Below are 19,228 nucleotides of genomic sequence, written 5' to 3'. Positions count from 1 at the left end.
AGGTGAAGGAGGCAGGGACTGAGAAGCCGGGAGTGGGGTGGGGGTTGTGGGGGGGTGGGGGGGCGCGTGGCGGGGACTGTGTATGTGTGTGTTGGGAGGGGATATGGGATTCCCAACTTCCTGTGTTGGGGAGATGGCCCAGCGGATCACGCAAACCTATTCAGAAGCGTTCACAGAATAAAGCAAGGTCCCACCCACTGTGCCCCACACCCCAGGGGCCTTCCCTGGGGACAGCAGTGATTCAGTGTACTCAACAGCACAGAGACCAAATAATAAACGGGAAACTGAAACAGCTGTTGGGGCCCACCCGTTGCCAGGGAGAAACCTGCAGGCTCGGCCTCTGAAAGGGGCCCTTGGACAAGTCTAGAAAGGGCCCTGGAATCCCCATGCTGAAAGAGACCTTGAAGGCCAGCCTCTCGCTCTCACGTGCTGAATGGCGTCTGTTCTTGGGCCATGGGGCCTTTCAGCTCTGCTTGGTATCTCCAGGGAGAAGGATCTAACCCTTCCGGAATATGCAGTCTTCCCCTAGCTGCTCACCCTTGGAGCCTGCCCCTCCCAGAGCTAAAATCCTTGTCTTGGCATCCCCCGAGGAGTGGCAGAGCTCCCCTGAGGCTTCCCCAGTGGCTGTTCCTCTACACCTTGCCTTTTGGCAGGGGAGGTGAGGCCGGCGTCTCCCAGTTCTCTGCATTTCCAGGTTTAACTTTCCTAGTTCCTGGCGGGACAATTTTGTATAATTTTCCAAACTGGTTGCCCTCCTTTGAACAAGCTCTGGTTAATTTCTGTCCCTCAGGACTGACCACAGCGCCCAGGGTCATTGCCTCATTTACACTGGACAAGAGATCCCTTCAGCTTAGCCAAGGAGTTGGCACGTTGGGGCCACACCGTGCTCCTGATGGGTGTGAAGCACAGCCTCGAGTTGTCCTCTCAGACCTCAGTCTACCTTGAGTGCCCATCCTGTCCCTTAAAGGCTAGACTTTTAGGCCCAGAGGCATCCCCTAAGCCACTTGCTCCAAGCAAGGCCAGACCATTGCTCCATGTCCCACATTTCCCTAGCTTCTGTATAAAACCTTGTGGCCTTTGCATATCTGCTGCCCACACCCAGGCTGGGCTGTGTCGCTGATGCTTCTTGAACAGATCTATGGCTAGTTCCCCGGCCCTGCCACAGTCCTGCCAGCCCAGTGGTCTGTCTTCCCCGCCACGCTGGGAGCAGCACGCAGGCAGGGGACCAAAACCAGCCACTCTCTCTAATTTGCAAGAACTATTGGCGTTTCCGGAGCCAGGCAGAAAGGGAAGAGTGCTGAGCTAGGATGCTGAGGACACAGCCGCTCTCCTGGTGGTCAGCTGTGTGGCCTGGGCAACCCTCTCCCCGCTTCTGGTTTCATTGTCTGCAGGGCCAGATGGTCATTTCTGTCCTGATTCCTGGAAGGATGAGCAGAGGACTGATAGGAAATCCCGTTATCAGCTCTAAAACATACAGATCAGTGTGGAGGCTATGACCAAAGCGCACAGCAAACAGGGGCCCGGCCCAAGTGCCGCTGCCCACTCCGCTGAAGATTCTGGCTGCTCAGCTCATCCTTGGGGCCGGCCCAGGCCTTGCCAACAGAGAGGTGCTGTGCAGACCCTGGACCATGGACTCTTGGAGAAACACGTCCCACACAGAAGACACCACAGCCCCTTCTATGATTGCCTTCCAAGGGGCACCTTGCCAAGTTCCAGAGAGGGAGGCAGGAACAGAGGTCTCTGAGACATAAAGCGTCCTTCAGAGACTCCCATCAGACATTTCCCAGGCCCAGCCCCAGCCCAACCACAGCCTCAGCACCCTAGAGACAAGAAGTGCGGTGACCCTGTGCCAGAGGCAGCCAATGTGGCTGCCTGAAGGGATGTGGGAGGGATGGATCACGGCCAAGAGTTGCGGGGGAGGCGAGTGGATGGGACACAACCTCCATGAGAATATCTGAGCCTGTCAGGGGGGTGGAGTATGAGGCCAGGCGAGTTCCCTCCCTGGAGGCTGGGAGGGGAGGGTCCTCTAGAATGGGTAGTAAGGCCATGGTGGGGCATCGCTGAGCAGAGCCCTGACCTGCTCCCTGGAACACATCTGGGGTATGGAGAGAGGAGCCAGGCCACCCTCTGATGCTGGAGATAGCACTGGCCACCAGCATTGTCTTCCTCCTGTCCCCCTTCTTGACCTCAGCCTCTTTCACTGAACAAACGCTTTCTTCTTCTCTCTCGGAAAATTTCATTCACAAATATTGCAAAGAAGCCTTCCTTTCCCACGTTCAGTGCCTTCCTGGGAAGTTCAGCACCGTGGGAGCAGCCTCGTGTTTTACTAATTACTTCTGCCTGTGGGTTCTGCAGCTGAGATGAGAGCAATAACAACTATCACTTATTTACTATTTGTTTAGTACTGTGCCAAATGCTTTACATGCCCAATTTCAGGTCTTCCTGACAAAAGCCCTGAGAGGTAGAATAATTATCCCCATTTTACAGGCTTGGAGACTGAGGCTCAGAGAGGCTGGAAGACTTGTCCAGGGTCACATGATCAGTAAATGAGTAGTCAGTAGTGCCAGGCTGGGAACCCAGGGGGTCTGCCCCCTTCACGTTCCTCACTAGGGTGGTGGCCGGCCCCAGCCCCTGCCTATCACAGTGGTGGTGAACTAGACTGAGGGAGCTGGTGGTACCCCAATGCCTAGGGTGAAGGGTCACCTCAGCAAGCTTCAAAATTCGGTCTGTTTCCTCTGAGGGCCGTCTGCAGAGACACTGTTCATTAATCCTTCCATTCAGCAAATATTTAATGAGTGCCCACCATTCTAGGCCGCTGAGATACATCAGTGACTAAACAGAAAAAGATCTTTGCTTTGTAGAGACTGTATTCTAGGAGGGAAAGCAGAAAAATAAATTCCAAAGTATGTGAGAAAGTGATAAGGTTGTATATAAAAATGTAGACAGGGAAAGAGGCTCAGGGGTGGTGGTGAGCTGGAGGCAGACGGCAATTGTAAGAGATGGCCGGGGAAATCCTCAATCAAAATTGAGATCTCAGCAAGGACAAAGAGGAGGGGAGGAGGTGGCCCAGGGCAGAGGTCGGGGAGTCATGGGCCCCAAGCTTGGGGTTAGCGGGAGGAGATGAGGTCCAAGAGGTAAGGGTAAGTGGGGAGGGCCTTGTGGCCACTGAACAGACTTTGGCTTTTTATTTTTTTCTTGAGATGGAGTCTCACTCTGTCACACAGGCTGGAGTGTAGTGGCAGGATCTCGCCTCAGTGCAACCTCTGCCTCCCAGGTACAAGTGATTCTCCCGCCTCAGCCTCCTAAGTAGCTGGGATTACAGGCATGCACCATCACGCCTGGCTAATATTTGTAGTTTTAGGAGGGACGGGGTTTGGCCATGTTGGCCAGGCTGGTCTCGAACTCCTGACCTTGGGTGATCTGCCTGCCTCAGCCTCCCAAAGTGCTGGAATTACAAGCAAGACTTTGGCTTTTAATCTGAATGACAGGGCCAGCCATTGCAGAATCTGACTGACAGGTTAACCAGGTCACTCTGGGTAGTGCTGTGCTGGGCACAGCATTGCAGGAAGGAAGGAAGAAGGGACACTTGTTAGCCAACTTCTGTCCTCACTCCCAGGGTCCAACCTGCATCCTCTGGGCCAGTCTCATGGCCTTAGGCTGGGGCTTCATGCAGAGACCTGGGCTGGCTCCTCCCTCTGTGGAGGGCACAGTCACTTGGTTCACCAGCCCTGTCATCTACATTATTTGTGTAATACTACAACTACATAATCTGGAAACACACAATACTTTTAATTAAAGAATTTAAATAAGGGCAATTAAACCTGGCAGGAGAGAAGCCATAGCGCACAGAGAACTTAATTGGAATGAAAACCAAATTAAATATGGAAACGGCAGCTAAAAAAAAAAAAAAAGAAAAAATCAAAAGTTGAATGTATAGTATTTAGAAGGCTAATAATAATTCCTACAGCCAGGTTCCTACCTCCCAGCCTAATTCCTCCTCCTTCTGGGCCTCTCAGGAATAGGAACTGGAAAGGCATCAGCAGAAGCAACGAACCTAGGACTCTGTGCCTCGCCTTGGCCATGTGACCCCAGGAAAATGACTGAGCCACTCTGGGCTTCAGTCTTCTCACTTACAAAAGGAGACAGAGCATGCTGGGGCACTCAATTTGTGTCTCACTATAGAGAACTGTGTGTAGACTGGGACGTGTGGAAGCCACAGTCCATGAGCCTCTTGGGCACCGAGGAGCAGATCCCAGGTTATTACACAGCTAAGCACCTCTCTGCCTCAGTTTCCCAAGTGTGTGTCTGTGGTGCCTACGTGTGGAACAGCTAGCACCAGATTGGCCTGTTCCTCCTGGAATGTAAGAGTTAGAGTTGCCTGGGGGCTTGTTAAAGTATAGATCACTGCCCCTCTCACTTCTGATTCACTAGGTCTGAGATAAGGCCTGAAAATGTGCCTTTTAAAGTTCCCAGGTGCTGTTACATTGGTGGTGTTGGTCTGGGACCACACTTTGAGACCACAAGCTATGACCCCCTTTCAGGAAAAGGTTGGGCCCAGCTGGTCGCTTGCACCCTGAGGTAGAACATCTGGAATATTTGGGTTAAGCTCAGGTTGGTCTTACTTTTACAATCAAGGAGTTCACAAGGATGCTTGTGTGTACTCACTCGCGGATTCCAAAGACTTCTCTGCTTATTTCAGAATTCCCGTTCCACTTTCCTTTTTAATTAATTTTCCATGGGCAAGCGGCCCAGTGGGTCTTTGGCTTTAAGCATGGTGAGCTCAGGAGTTTCTAGGTTAAGTAGTTAATGATTAGTAATCAAACACTTCAAAGCATGTGTGGGACATTACAGCTAGTTAAAGAAACCCTGAGATTAAGTCCCCTTTTTTGGTAGAGTTAAGTGGTCTTTTTGTATTATGAATACTCAACACCTGATTTACTAGTAAAGCCTTTCGTGTTTTTTTTTAAGTGCTTGGGTGTTCTCTTTCTTAGTCTCACCTTTGAGTGAGATTCTGCCTGGGGCTTGTTGTGTGAAGGGCCCCTTGGACCGAAGGTGGGGTAACAGGAACATCAAGTGCAAAAGCACAGGTGGAGAGGGCTTATGGAGACAGCACGATGGCTGGAGGGAGCTTGCTGAGGAGGTAGGGATCCAGCCAGTTCACACATATTTGTGACCGGTTCAGCAGGGAGGCCCCAGCCCCAAACTCCCATTGCAGTGATCCACTGATTTTCCAGAGGCAGGACAAGGGACCATGGTATGGTGGTTTAAAGCATGGACCCCAGAGGCAGAGATTCCCAGATCTGATTTTTGACAAATTACTTAATCTCTCCATGCCTCAGTTTCCTCCTCTATAAAATTGGGGATAGTTACAGTACCTTATAGCACTATCATAGGGATTAAGTAACATTTATAAAACAGAGTAGTGCAGGCACATAGTAAACATCATATAAATGTTTGAGCAATACATTTTAAAATCTCACCCAGGTCTGGGTAGTGGGGAGCTGAGCCGTCACGCCTAGTCCTGGTCCCTGATATCTGTGGGATGAGGGGGAGGAGGGAAGTGCTGACTTTCGTAAACCAAAAATAACTTAAAAGTACATCCAAGGCCTAAACGAAGCTTTGTCAGTCCCTCAAAACTGGACAGTTCCACACTTGCCCCTTCATATGACAGGGAAATGAAAGGCTGTTTTATTCTGGAGCCATAATGAAATACTCGATTATTGTCTCTTCTTTTCAACACAAAAGGTTCTCGAAGTTGGACTTGCTGACAGCACTTGGGGATTGGAGCAGGAGAAAGTCAAGGACTCCTCCTCCTCCAGCATGGGGAAATTCTTTGGCAGAATTAGTGGTGTTCTCTGGGAAATGTGCTCTGCAAATAGCTTCGTCTTTGCATGTGTTACTTATCTTGCATCAAATTATCAAATTAGACCTCACATAGCAGAGCCAATTGTCCCTTGACAGGCAGCTTTGGCTAGGGGCTCAGTCTCTTCCAGGCAGTCTCATCTAGTCTTGAAAATCTCTCCTTTCCTGGCATTAACAGACATCTCTGTGGCTATCCGCAATGCTCCCCACTTGGAAAATGCATCAGTGCTGCTCTGAGAATGAAGCAAGCACAGGGAGCTGGGGTGTGGCATCTGCCTTGCATGCCCTTGAACTCCCAGCTGGGCCTTGCCAGCGTTCCTGCCAAAGAACCCAGAGTATGAGGGCAACGTGAAAGACAGTCTGACCAACCTGAGATTTCATCAGAGCCTCCTGTTTTAAAAAATACTCATTTAAATTTGCACTCCACTTCATGCAATATGCATCTCTGTTTTACTATAAAATATTTCCACCTCCCTCCTCCAAATCTGAGGTGATCGGAAGAAGTGTGCGTTTATGCCATAAGTTTGAGAATTCTACATAATGCATGTCTGTGGACTGCACGTGGGATGCGCTACCACCTAAAAGTGTTCACTGCAGGAATGGGGATTTTCCAACTAAGCAGGAGCCTTGGACTATTAACATGAAATTTTCTTGAAATACTGTAGTATGACTTTATTTTTTTCTTCAGTGAGCATGCATACATCCGAGGACAATCACTGGGGTAGGATTTTGTTCATCTTTGGGGCTCCCACAAACCTAGCTCAAGACCTTGCACACAAGGGGCCTTTGGTTAAGATTTGTGAATTTTTTAAAAAGACTCCTTCATTTGATCAACAGCATGCTGGGTGCCGTCTCTGTCTCTGGCTTTTCATGAGGTGCTGGAGATACTGAAGTGTGAGACACAGTCCTGCCCTCTAGTCTGTTGGCTGATGGAAGAAGAGAGGGACGTGGGTTGAAATAATGGGTAAATGATGCCATAAGGTGTGATTAAGAGGATTAAGAGTGTCATTCTCGAATTTGTAATGCTTTGTATTCAGGCTGGCCCAGTGAGAATTCTAGGTGGAAAAAAAACCTTCTCAGGGTTTGCCATCTAACTTCGGGAGCTTAGAATTACAGAATTTCAGGATCCATAAGCCCTTAAAAATCACCCAGCCCAACTCCATTGAGAGCTGTAGAGCCTTTGACAACCTGCTGATGGTCTCCTGAACTCACCACCTGCCCAAGCCATCAGCCTCATTGACAACTCTATGAAAAAGCAGCTCAATAAATTGCTCCTGATTTCCCCCTGCTGGTCCTCTCAGGGCTACACAGGACAAGCCTGCTGGGCCCTTGCACAAAGCAGCCCTTCAGATATCTGCAGGTAGAACACTGACCCTCCTGAGCTATTTCTGGTCTTAAATAGTCCTCAATTCTTTAACCATGCATTCAAACATACAGATGGGCTTTCAGAAAGTGGGAGCTTGGAGGAACACATCATGACAATAGCCTTCCTAGAGCAAGAATCTCTTCAATAACATCTTTGAACAGAGGACTCCCTCTAACATTAGGCTATTATAAACCATTCAAAGAAATAATGGTAGTTGCAGGTGGAGAGGTGGCCTTGTTACTACTGAGAGTCAGTCCTCTGCTTTGCTTGACAAGTATCCTGCCACAAAGTTCTTCTCTGTAGTGACCTGGTATCTGCCTCTTCCCTCTCCCTCCACTGGTCCAGGGGTCATTGACCAAATGCCTCTTTCACAGAAACCCATCACTGAATCCCAGAATCCCCCAAATCTCGGTATAGCGACTACTCTCAGAAGGTTGAAAGACATATACTTAATGCATATGAACTTATCATCCCAGTAGTTTTGGAAGTTCTTTAATCCTGGAGGAATCACCAATGGGAAAAATCACTGAAGGCAACAACTACCACTTTTAATATTAATGAAGTTTTTTCATGTGCTGATGTGGGAGGCGTCGGCTGTTTAGAGATGGGTGTGTAGCTTGAAGGAGGCAATTCTGCCTGCCCACCAAATGTTCTCAAACACAGGGCTGGCAATGGTCCTATATTAAGAACCACTCCACCACCCAACTACCATCATTTAATCCATCACTGTGCAACAACCTGCTGAAATGTCTCTCAAAGTCCTCCCTGATAGCTATCTGTCCCCACACCCCTGTGGCATCCAAGTCCTCCCATCTCTTCCCGGAACAATGGAATAGTCTCCTCCCTATCTGGCTTCCCTGTTTCTAGCCTCTTTCCTTCTGATCCACCCCACTTTCAGCTGGCAGGGGGATTTTGCACACCCCACCGTGGAAATCTACTACTTAAGAACCTTCCCCATTCTTTCCTTCTGCTTTTAAGGTGAAGTCCATCTTCTTGGTATGGCTTTCAACTACCATTATCTGCTCTACATGACTTATCTCCTTCTTGCCCCATCAAAAACTCCAAATTCTACCCACACCAGTCAATGGATTCCTACTCCTAAAATATGCTTGGCTGTTTCATGCCTTTACCCAAGTGAACTTCTACTTGGGATGTTCTTTCTATGCTTGGAAACTGTCTCTGCAACCTTTAAGATATAGATCAAACAAGACTCCTACGTGAAGCCATCTCTGAGTTCTGCAGACCAAGTCGGTCATCCCAGGCTCTCAGAACACAGCACACCACTTGGTTTCTGTTCTTATTCGGTTCTGTTGTGTTTACATGCCCGTGAGCTCCTTGAGGGCAGAGGCTGTGTCTGATTTATATCTGCATTCCTCCTGTCCAACCCCCATGCTCAATAAATGTTTGATGAACAACTAAAGGAAAGACTGTTCATCACTGGAAAATTGTTCATCAGAGCCCTGCATATCAGCGTTGCCAAGAGATGTTTTCATCAAATGCAGTTTCTCAGTGTCAGTATCTAATGCTGTCCTGGTTCAGCCTGAAGTATTGGAAATTCAGAAGAGCTTGCGGGAGTTAGAGGAAATGTATTTTATTTGTTAAGCAGAAAATCAGGGTATGAGATGGAACACTAAGATATGCAAATGCCTATCTTCTTTGTAGGAGAACCTGGGAAAACACACCAGATTATTTTAAAATTAATTCAGCCTGAGTGTCTGCGGAGCTTAAATGTGGTCCTCAGGAGAATAAATAGTGCATAATGTGAAACGAGAAAGGAGATTTGAAATGCACCCAGGAAAAGCTCCTTTCAGCCCAACTTCTATACCAGAACATCCTAGTTGGTAGGATCTGAATGCAATTTGCAAAGATTAAAACCTGTTGCAAGAAAATTAGCCCAAGCACAAGACTTTAATCATTTAAGAGGCTCCTGGCTTCTTCACGTCTTGTCAACAGGAACTCCTCACCAATGAGGTCCTGAGGAGAGATTCCAGGTCACTTGATAAATATTGATCATTTTGCAGTAAGCAAAACTTTCACATATATTAATTATTAAATAGCAAGTAAGAGTGGCTGCTCTGGGTCTGCAAACTAAGAATTCAAAAATAATATTTCCAAACGGTTCCCTGTTGTAGAATGATCAAAGATATGGTTGCCAAAGCACTCTGGGGAGTTTTAATTAGACATATGCCAAAGTGGCTGAAAACTGCCCAGTCACCGAAGAGCTGTGTGCCGCAGACGCCTGCTTTGTTGATTGCTATGTCTGTTTAAGCAGGAATTGTGTGGGGCTGCCTTTTCAAGCCATGCCCTGGGATAAGGGAAGGAGGGAGCTGGAACTTGGGGTGACTTTGCCTCAAGAATGCCCATTTTACAACAGTGTTTCATTCTCTACTATAGCCAGGATGGACAGGCAAGATGGGAGGCGTGGGGGAGGGCTGGCCAGAGCCCCAAGGCATCTAGGTGTGCACAGGAGATGAGGCTGAGTTACTCCAGTGGGGACTTCAGAGCATGGGTGGGAAGGACTCTGTGAGGGCTGGAAAGAGGGTAGAAGTGTCTGGGTGCAGGTCTTGGATGTCAAAGCAGCCTGGGCTTCAGATTCAGCCAGTGAATCTACCACTCTCAGGCCATGTGATCTTGGAGGGTGACTTCATCTCAATGTCTCATCTTGGAGGTGGGCTTGCTGTGCTATTAACATCAAACGGTATAAGGCTGAACGCAGAAAGGCTGAGGCTCACAGGCAGAGGAGTCTGAAGAGGGCTGATGCTTACTTCAGTTCAGGAATACCCATGTCTGGATGACACCAAGTCCCCAGGGCTGCAAGTGCCCGGCAGGGCTGTGGCCTCCAGGGGCTATTCCAGGACAGCCCAGAGGCCACTGCTCATCCTCCTCCTGCAGTGATCTGAAGCTGTACTCTTGTCGATCAGTGGACTCCTGGTGGTGCCTGTCAACATTTCCAGCCCACATCACCAAAGCTGAGCCCCTAGGATTGGCCTTAGAGCCTGTGCTGAGAGGAGATTTTGGGGGATGACGCAGGCCACGAAGACCCCAGGGTCATGGAGGAGAGGGAGGAAGAAATGGCTAAACTTTCAAACTGCATCTCAACCTCCTGCTAACTCTTCATTCTGCCTCTTTCGTTTTCTAGAATCTTTCCTAATCCAGCTTCACAATCCCTGCCAGAGGGGGCTTTCAAAATCCTGGACCTAAACAAGACCTGGGGTCGCACATCCTCATCTCCCATAGAACCAAATCCACCAGGTCCTGTGGCCTCCAGGCCTGGTCCAGTTGCCCTTCTAGGCTCTTCGGCCGCTCCCCACTGTGCCCTCCAGGATTAGCCACCCTTTGACTCCTGGAAGCTCCCTGAGCACGGCCTGCTTTTGATGTCTCACAACTTTCACACATGCTGTTTCCTCTCCCTGGAATGCCCTTTACTCCTTCCAAAGAGACCAGGCTCCCAGGTTCTTAACATTCATTCCCAGTTAAGTACATTGTCTTCTGAGAAGCCACCAGCCCTGCCCACCCCTAGCTGCACCACCACCAACTTCCTGCACTGTTCCATTCGCAGAGGGCAGGGCAAGCTGAACCCAGAGGCCCAGCAGGTCTGGCTGAGGGCAGTAGAAAATGGTCCCTTATGACTCACATAGACCCCGAAGACAGTCTCAGGCATGAAGCCCATTTCACCCCAGCAAAGTCAGCCCCACTCACCTCCACGGAGCCCAGAATATGCACGCAGGATGCTGCTGTCTCCAGCCTACAAGCCTACTTTGCACCTAGTCCATCTTGAGAAACGGCAGCCATCCCTCACCAGGCATGTACCTAACTGTCCTCCCACACCACACACCCCAGGCCTCCCTCTGCCTCTCAACTTGGAGGAAAGGAGGGAAATGTAGCCCCATCCTCTGTCCCCTGAGCTGGAAATCTGGCAGAGGAAAGTGATGAAGGCTTCTGCCAGGCACAGTGTCGAGTCAGCAGCAGCTCCCAGCTGGCGCATCTGGTGTTTCCACAGAGAGGGAGGTGGGAGGACCAACACCCTGTGTCTCAAGCCTCAGCCCTGACCTCTGGCCTTCTCCCACGCGGCCACTTCCAACATAACTTCAGTGATGAGAAGTAAGAGAGAATTGGAACTATTTCATGACTAATGACCAGCAGGAGCACCTTGGGCATGTTCGTTAACTTCTCTGTGACTCAGTTTCCTTAGCTATGAGGTCAGGTGGTACCTATCACATCTGGTTGTGGTGAGGATTAAATGAGTTAATATATGCCTGACACGCAGTAAGTACTATATGAATGTTAGCTGTTATTCCTATTGGGACAGAACTTTAGAGTTTACAGCACATGCCAAAGGTTACATAGACAGGAAGGGGCAGGAGCCATGAGTCCTTTGCATGAGTTCCCTTTCATTGAACCCCTGACACTTTGCAGAGCGAGCTGGGACTCACAGAGCTGCCACCTGCATCCTCCATCTGCCCTCGGAAATGCTCCCATTTGTTTCCTGGGCTCCTCTCCACCATCTGCTTTCCTGTGTTCACACAGCCCTGGTTGAGGCTCTTGGTTCTGCTTTCTAACTAGCTCCTAAGTCCATGACCTTGTTTTGAACTTGCAGCTCAGTATTGACCTTCACCGTTTATTTACGACCTAAGAGTCTCTGTCAGTACTCTAACTCTGCACACCCACACCACAGTCAAAGGTGCCCTATGCCCATGGAATACGATGTAGCTGGGACTCCCCTTACCAGCACCCTTTCTACAGGGAGAGTAACTGGACGCCAGGACTGGAATGAAGGTATAGCCAGCTTCCAAAGTTCCTCGCAGTGGCCCCAGCAGCCTCCTCCTCACCAGGGGAGAAGCAGCTTGCCGGGAGGCTGGAGTCAGGGGCTCCTGCCACTCAGTCCCACGAATACAGGTGTTCCCTCCTGAACTTCCCTGGGAGTGTCCACCATGTACAGCCCCAGGCAGCCCTGAGGCTCCACAACCCCATGGGCTCCCTCACTTCCTGTTATTAACACTTTACCTGCTCCACCTGGGAGGCAGGCATCCCTATCTGTGGGTGAAAATGGATCCTACCTTAGCAGATTCCCTGGTGACTAGGAGACCTCTGGGCAGAGGCAGAAATTCTCCTCAAAGCTAGGTATCTAGATCCTTGGCCACTATTCTATAATGGGAGCTATGAGGGGCCAGTGAAGAGCAGGAAGTCAAATATGGGCCCCTGAATTAACAGAGACTTAATAAAGGAATGTCCCACGGTCACTAGTGTGAGGACTACCTTTTGCCAAATGGCCCCAAGATGCTGCCCGGCAAGGAAACTTCTTCTCCCAGAGTGACCCAATACTAGGCAGAAGGCAGAGAGGGTTGCAGATCAGAGACCCAGCACTGTCTACACCTGGGAGACTGGGGGCTCCATCTCGTGAGCAGAGGCTTGTATAGGAGAAACGTGAAGGTTTAAAGTCAGAAAGACCCGAGTTTAAATCCCAGCCCCACCCCTAGCTGTGAGACTCTGAACAGGGGACTCCCCTCTCTGAGCCTCAGTTTCCTTAATCTAAAAATTAAGTACAATAATAAAATCATTATAGTAAAACAACAACAGTAATAAACTCCCTCAAAGCCAATATCACAGGGATCAATAGTTAACACACGAGACCCACAGCACATGGTAGGTGATCGGCAAATCCCTGAGAAGCAGCCTGGAGCCACAGCCTCACTACTGCCAGTCTCTCTCCTTCCTCTCTCCTCCATCCCCTCCCTGGCCCCTGAGGCCACGCTCCTCATTTTCCAACACGGCTGCCACTGTGCCCGGGCTCGGGCTGTTACCTGAGAGAACTGCCAGTGAAGCTTCATCCTCTTGGCTTTGGCGTAGCTGCACTCGATGAGCCGGGGCCGGCTGTTGACGTCCACCAGGCACCGGTTGTCATCGTCATCCACCGTGGGGCTCAGGATGCCCACATGGATCTGCTGACTGCTCGTGTAGTACACGTTCTGGGGGCGGAGGGAGGGAGAGAGTGTGGATAAATGCCAATGGCCACAGAGACAGGAGGGTAGGTGGTGATTCTCCTGGGCAGCTGGCAGAGAGGCCACAGTTAGGGAAGACCCTGGAGTCTTCACATCCAGTGGCCTTCAGATTATTTTCTATTGCAAGAGACAAAAAGAAACCCTTTTACATTATGATCCAGTATAGTGTCTGGTCCACTTGTATAACTACAAGAAATAAAACACCCTTACATATGTAATATACACTGATCTCTATTCTAATCTTTCATTGGAAAACATTGATCATAACCTTTTAAATTTATTTCTTCACCCAGTTTACAAACCTCTCTTTTTTTTTCAGAGACAGAGTCTTGCTCTGCTGCCCAGCCTAGAGTGCAGTGGCGCATCTCGGCTCACTGCAACCTTCCACCTCCCAGGCTCAAGTGATTCTCCTTCCTCCACCTCATGAGTAGCTGGAATTACAAGTGTGCACCACCATGCCCAGCTAATTTTTGTATTTTTAGTAGAGACGGGAGTTTCCCCATGATGGTCAGGCTGGTCTCTAACTCCTGACCTCGTGATCTGCCCGCCTTTAATCCACTATTTACAGATTCCCCGATTTCCTCCCTTCATAAATATTTCATGTCAGATACTGTGCTTTGTCAGAGCAAAAGGCCTGGACGGCACCTTCAGGAAGCACAGTCTTGTGGGATGGGAGGTGTGTAACATCATTTCCATGCACACTACGACTGTGCAGAGCAGGAGGTGGCAAACTTTTTCTTAAAGGGCAGGTTGACAAATATGTTTGGTTTTGTGGGTGTGCTGGGGAGTCTCCAAGACCACCCCTCAGCTAGACGATTTTCTATGGGGACTCACAGGACTCAGCACATAACTGTACTTACTGCTATGATTTATGACAGCAAAAGGATACAAAACAAACCCAAAAGGAAAAGGAAAAAGAAGGGGAAACCAGGCCCAAGCTTCCAAGGGTCCCCTCTCGGGGGAGTTGCACAGGACATGCTCAATTCCTCTGAGTTGTGACAACACATGAGAAATGCTGTCTATCTACCGAGAAGCACATTAGAGACACAGCACCCACGGTTTTTACAGGGGGCTGTCACATAGGCAGCCTCTGCCTAGTATGCACCAAAATCCCAGACTTCCAGAAGGAAAGTGAGCGGCAAACCTAGGCTGTTTTGTTTGTATAATCAGATTAAGCACAGAGAGCCACTCTTATCAGTTCTGCTGGGAATCCTGAGACCCAGGCTCTTGGATGCCAACCTTGTAAGCAAGCCTTTCAGAGGACAGCAGCCAGGCCCGCTCTGCAAACTCCTTTCTACACAGAGGACCATACAGCCTCTGAAAACTCACTCTCCTACTGTAGTGCAAACACATCCCAGAAAAGAAAAACATGAACAAATGGCTGTGTTTCATGAACTCATCATTTACAAAAGTAGGAGTCTCCCATGGGCGGTAGTTTGGGCCTGGTCTAGGGGAAAGCCACGTGACTCTTGGCCTTCAACATTTTCAGCAACTTCCCTTAGCCATGATCCGTGGTTCCCAATCAGGGCTCCAAGTGAAAAGTCTTAGGGTTCTGTGAACTCTTCTCCTCACATTGCTAAAGGCATTAACATGCTGCCACCCTTATCATTAGTGCCCCCCTGCCCCAGTGCTTAGGCCCCAGAAACAAACCAAGATACCACACTTTTCCACTTTAGGTTAAATATTCAGGGTGTTCTCTCTGGTTATCTTGACATGTTCAAAAATTCTCACTGGCAAATATTTTTGATTAATTCAAAATGGCAAAATGATGTATTTTTTGCTTTAGTAAAAGAGGATGGTTGACAAGTACTTTTTAAACCTGTGTGCCAGGCCATAAAAGGGACAGAAGTGGAAAGAAGGCAGTGCAGATGAGGAGGGCGAGTAAGGGTGGTCTTTTATGGCAGATTTTTCCTGATGCTTAGAAGTCACTTTAGGCTCTTGGGAGGGGGTGGAGGGCAGGCAGGGTGTTCCCTTAGGAACAGTCAAGACTTCAACAGGAAAGAGATGACCCACTTTAGTAGGGGGAGACCTGAGGAGTGTGTAATAAAGGCACCATTTTCAAAGGTGTGGGTAGGGTGTCAGGGAACCACAAGGGATAGGATGGTTCCCTGGGGAAAGTAACAAGAAGCCGTTAGTACCCCTATGCCCAGCGGAATGAGAGGACAGAGCTGTCACCAGAACCTGTAAGAGAAAAGTCATGGAGAGAAAGCTGAGAGGAGGGCTTGGGGGTCATGGCAAGTGATGCTTAACAAACACCCCAAGTTCACTCTTTCCTCCCCACTTCAATCTCGTACTAGGTCAGGCCATTGGCAGAACCCAACTGGAAACCAGAGATTTCCATTGAAACGTTCCATAAAGTCAGCCTCTCAGGGTGGAGGGAGCTGGGTTGAGAGTGTGTCTGGAGGGAGGAGGAGAAGACGCTCATTATAGCTAAGATCTGCTCTCTGTGGTCACCTTACAAGTTATCAGGTTTGGCAAATCCATGGAAATTGACATCAAAATGACTAAAATGACTGAGTCTTCCAATAACAAAGGTGAAGGATTTACAGTGACCAAAGTTCTGAGCAGAGGCCAAATGTAGGATGCTCAGCTTCAATGTGGAAATGTAACCAGAACAAGAGGCAAGGGGAGCCTCTTCAAAGCTATCCTGGGCAAGGGGCGGTTTGCTCATCGGAATCCTGAGGCTGTCCATTGTGTGGCCAGGATTTCCAGGTCAGCACCAAAAAAAGCTGATGTCCTGTGGCTTCTAGTTTATTGGAGTTGAGGGAGAACTTGGCAACTGGTAGGATGTAGAAAATCAAACAGCCATAGAGTTAGGCATCACCTCTATTCAACTAACAAGTAATCTCTAAGTTGGGATCTAGGGTTACAGAGATGAGAAAATCCATGGTCCCTGTCCTGGAGAAGTCATGCCACTTTAGGGAAACCAACAACGTGTCAGGAAATAATGACCCCAATCACATGAATATGAGAAGTGCCCCTACTTCTTGCACTCACCTACCCCAACTCTCACTACTTTGAAAATAGGAACGAGAACCCACCACGTCCAGAAAGCCTGCCCTGAATATTCAACTGTGTGGGGCCTCAACCTGCCACCTGGGCCTCTCGCCAAAAGGTGCACACCTGTTTATGCCCTTGGGTTGAATGCACTGTGACCTCCTTAGGACACTGTAGCTCTTAATCTCCCTGCATGCCAGGACCCAGATTTCCTGACGTTTAGGGATGTGGGCTGTAAGACAAGGACAGTAAGGGAGCCAGTCATTCCCATGTTTTTCTTCTTCTCTGTCATCAGAGCCTGGTTCTTGTCTCCGGAGCAGACTTGGCAGACACAGGTGGCTACTCAGGTAACAGCTGAAATCAGTTTTATCCACTTAGCTGCTCTGAAGAGTTTAGGGAGATGCCAGGAGAAACGTGTGCACTTACTATCTGGTACAGCTGTCATCAGAGCTGTTTATTGCTCCAGAGTCTGGGAAAATCATAATAGGGCTGGACAGTTGTTATTTAAAAACAAAACAGCAAAGTGCATTTTGACTGGCGTAATCACGAAGCTGGCAGATCACAGAGGGAGGTTTGGCAAAGAGGATTCTCTCAAGTCCTCACACGGACATCTCAGAAGCCCAGCCTAGTGGATTAAATAAACCAATGGCTCAAACACAAAAAAGGGGAAAAAGTTTTGTACAAGTTGCCCCACTTTCAGTGCCTGCAGGCCCAGCAAGCATAGCTAAGCTTTCTGAGCAATGGAGACTCTGGAAGGTGTAAGGCAAGAAGTGACTTAGAACGGGGGAACGTTACAAACCAGGGGCTATTTGGAGTGCCTGGAGGCATTTTTGGTTGTCATGATGGTGGGGGTGGTGGGAGGTGTCTAGTGGCTGGTCAGGGATCCCACTCAACATCCTAAATGCACAGGACAGCCCCCCACAGCAAAGAATTATCTAGCCAAAATGTCAGTAGTGCCGCTGTTGAGATACCCCAACTGAGATAGCGTATAATAAAAGTTGACGTGTTTTTACCTCTTACCCTGTGCCAGACATGAAATAACTTACATGCTTTATTCTTGTTTAATCTTAGCAATAACTCTGTGAGGCAGGTACTAATATTATCCCTTACCTTATAGACGAGGAAGCTGAGGCAAGGAGACCATAAGCAATGTTTCCGAAGTCACACGGTTGGTGAGGAGCTGAGATTCACAGCGAGGCAGTTTAACTCCAGAGCTACTGGTGTGACCACTCACCTCCCTCACGCACCTCCCTGGGGTCATTCCAGCTCCAGCCTCCAAGCTAGAGGGGCAGTGAGGAGCCGGGAGAGGGCTTCCACTGTGATCCCTTCCAGTCATGATGGGGCCCTGGACTAATACAGTACTAGAGAGCTGGAGGGGCCTAGAATAAAAGATGCTACAAAGTTCTGAGACAGCAGAACTTTCCGAGTTGTAACTCGGAGCTGTAACTGGTCCGAGGTTGGGGAAGCTGTTTTCCTGCCTTGGACGTCTTACAAACCCCCAGGGCAGAGAAACATCATCCCTGCCCACTCAGCTCCTCCTCAGCTGCCAATGATTGATTTGGCTCATTCTCTACTCAGCCCCACACAGCTCAGCAGGGCTGCAAACCAGATCTCCAGCATTTCATTTTGATGCTTGCAGGAGGAAGAGCAAAATCACCTGCAAGGTAAAAGAATCAACACATCCGTATCCTGGATCTTATGCTAGCAGCATTTTCCTCTCCTCCAGGCCAGGGGTAGGAGCCATGACTGAGAGCCAACAGCTGGCCAGGGAGACCACAGAACTCTGGTTCACATTCCTGCCTTCGGAGCCACAGAGTCGAGGCTGGGTAATGTCCCCCTAGGGCCGGAGGTTCTCCTGACTCTGTCCCCTCACCTTGGGGCAAGGGCCCCACCCTGTAGGATACCCTGGTCTCAGAGCCTGGCCTCCAGCCCTCCGTAGGAGCCACGCCTCACATGTGTCAAGCCTCACCTGGCGGATGCAAACTCTGCCACCTGGAGCAGAACAGCCTCAGGAAGGGAAGGAAGAGAAGAAAACATGCACAGTTTTGTGCCCCTAGCAGTCCTCTGCTAGGTGTTTTCCATGCCTGTGGCTACTGCCACTTTTAAGAACAAGGAAACTGAGGCTATGAGAGTTTTAAAAACTTGTGAAGACACTCAGGTAGGCAGTTGCTCTCTCCCCTCCCTGCCTAGGGAGAAGTCCCAGGGAAGGCTGAGTTCTGGCAGCTCAGGGCCTGTGGTCCCTTACCCATTCCTGGGAGGGGCTCTCCTCGGCCGCACTGATGGCCACCGCCTCTGCCCAGTCCCGAACTTCAGCTGCAGCTGCCCAGGCCCGGGAGCTTGGTCCCAAGGGCCACTCTGAACTCACCCATGAACCAGCAATGGGACTACCAGGGCCGTTCCCATCAGGTTGTCACGCTGAGCTCTGGGGACTCCAAGAAGGGGTCTCAGGGGCCATCGTGGTTGGGGTTCCAGAGTCCCTCTCCCAGCCCCACCACAGCAGATCTTCTTTTGTCTTTTGGATAATTGACTTTCATATAACATTTTCTTTGAACAATAGGTTTTGACGAATTTTAAGAAGTTTGAAAACCACTTCTCTAAAGCAGGAGGCATCTGTCCAGGAGGAGGATGTTGCGGATGAGGAGGCCATTGTTAGCTTCTATTCCACCAAAGAGCCTTTGCAAACATGCGGACGAGAACCTCAACCTCCTGCCTCCAACCTCCACCAGGCCCCACTCCCTTGCATTCTTTGATATGGCCAATTTACATATTTTTGTTTTAAAATTATTTCAAAGTTTTGGGGGAACAGGTGGTAGATTTTGGTGTACCCAGTTCCCAAGCAGTGTACACTGTACCTAATATGTAGTTTTTTTGTTTCTTTTTTAAGACAGTCTCACTCTGTCACTCAGTCTGGGGTGCAGTGGCATGATCTCAGCTCACTGCAACCTCTGCCTCCTGGGTTCAAGCAATTCTCCTGACTCACTTCCCAAGTAGCTGGGATTACAGG

General features: G+C 49.3%; 1 protein-coding gene across 1 annotated transcript in view; it reads right to left on the bottom strand.

The window, feature by feature from the left end:
- The window catches only part of GALNT18 (polypeptide N-acetylgalactosaminyltransferase 18), a 200,998-nt gene that overhangs the window by 9,611 nt on the left and 172,159 nt on the right, over positions 1-19,228 (bottom strand). Inside the window, exon 11 of the mRNA XM_011969938.1 lies at positions 13,030-13,194. Within this exon, the coding sequence (XP_011825328.1) occupies positions 13,030-13,194 (165 nt within the window). The remainder of the gene's footprint in view (positions 1-13,029; positions 13,195-19,228) is intronic.

The sequence above is a fragment of the Mandrillus leucophaeus genome, unplaced genomic scaffold (genome assembly GCF_000951045.1).
Source record: "Mandrillus leucophaeus isolate KB7577 unplaced genomic scaffold, Mleu.le_1.0 Scaffold920, whole genome shotgun sequence".
Lineage (NCBI taxonomy): Eukaryota > Metazoa > Chordata > Mammalia > Primates > Cercopithecidae > Mandrillus > Mandrillus leucophaeus.
The sequence above is the reverse complement of the archived record's forward strand: the minus strand, read 5'-3'. Positions and strand labels throughout refer to the sequence as shown.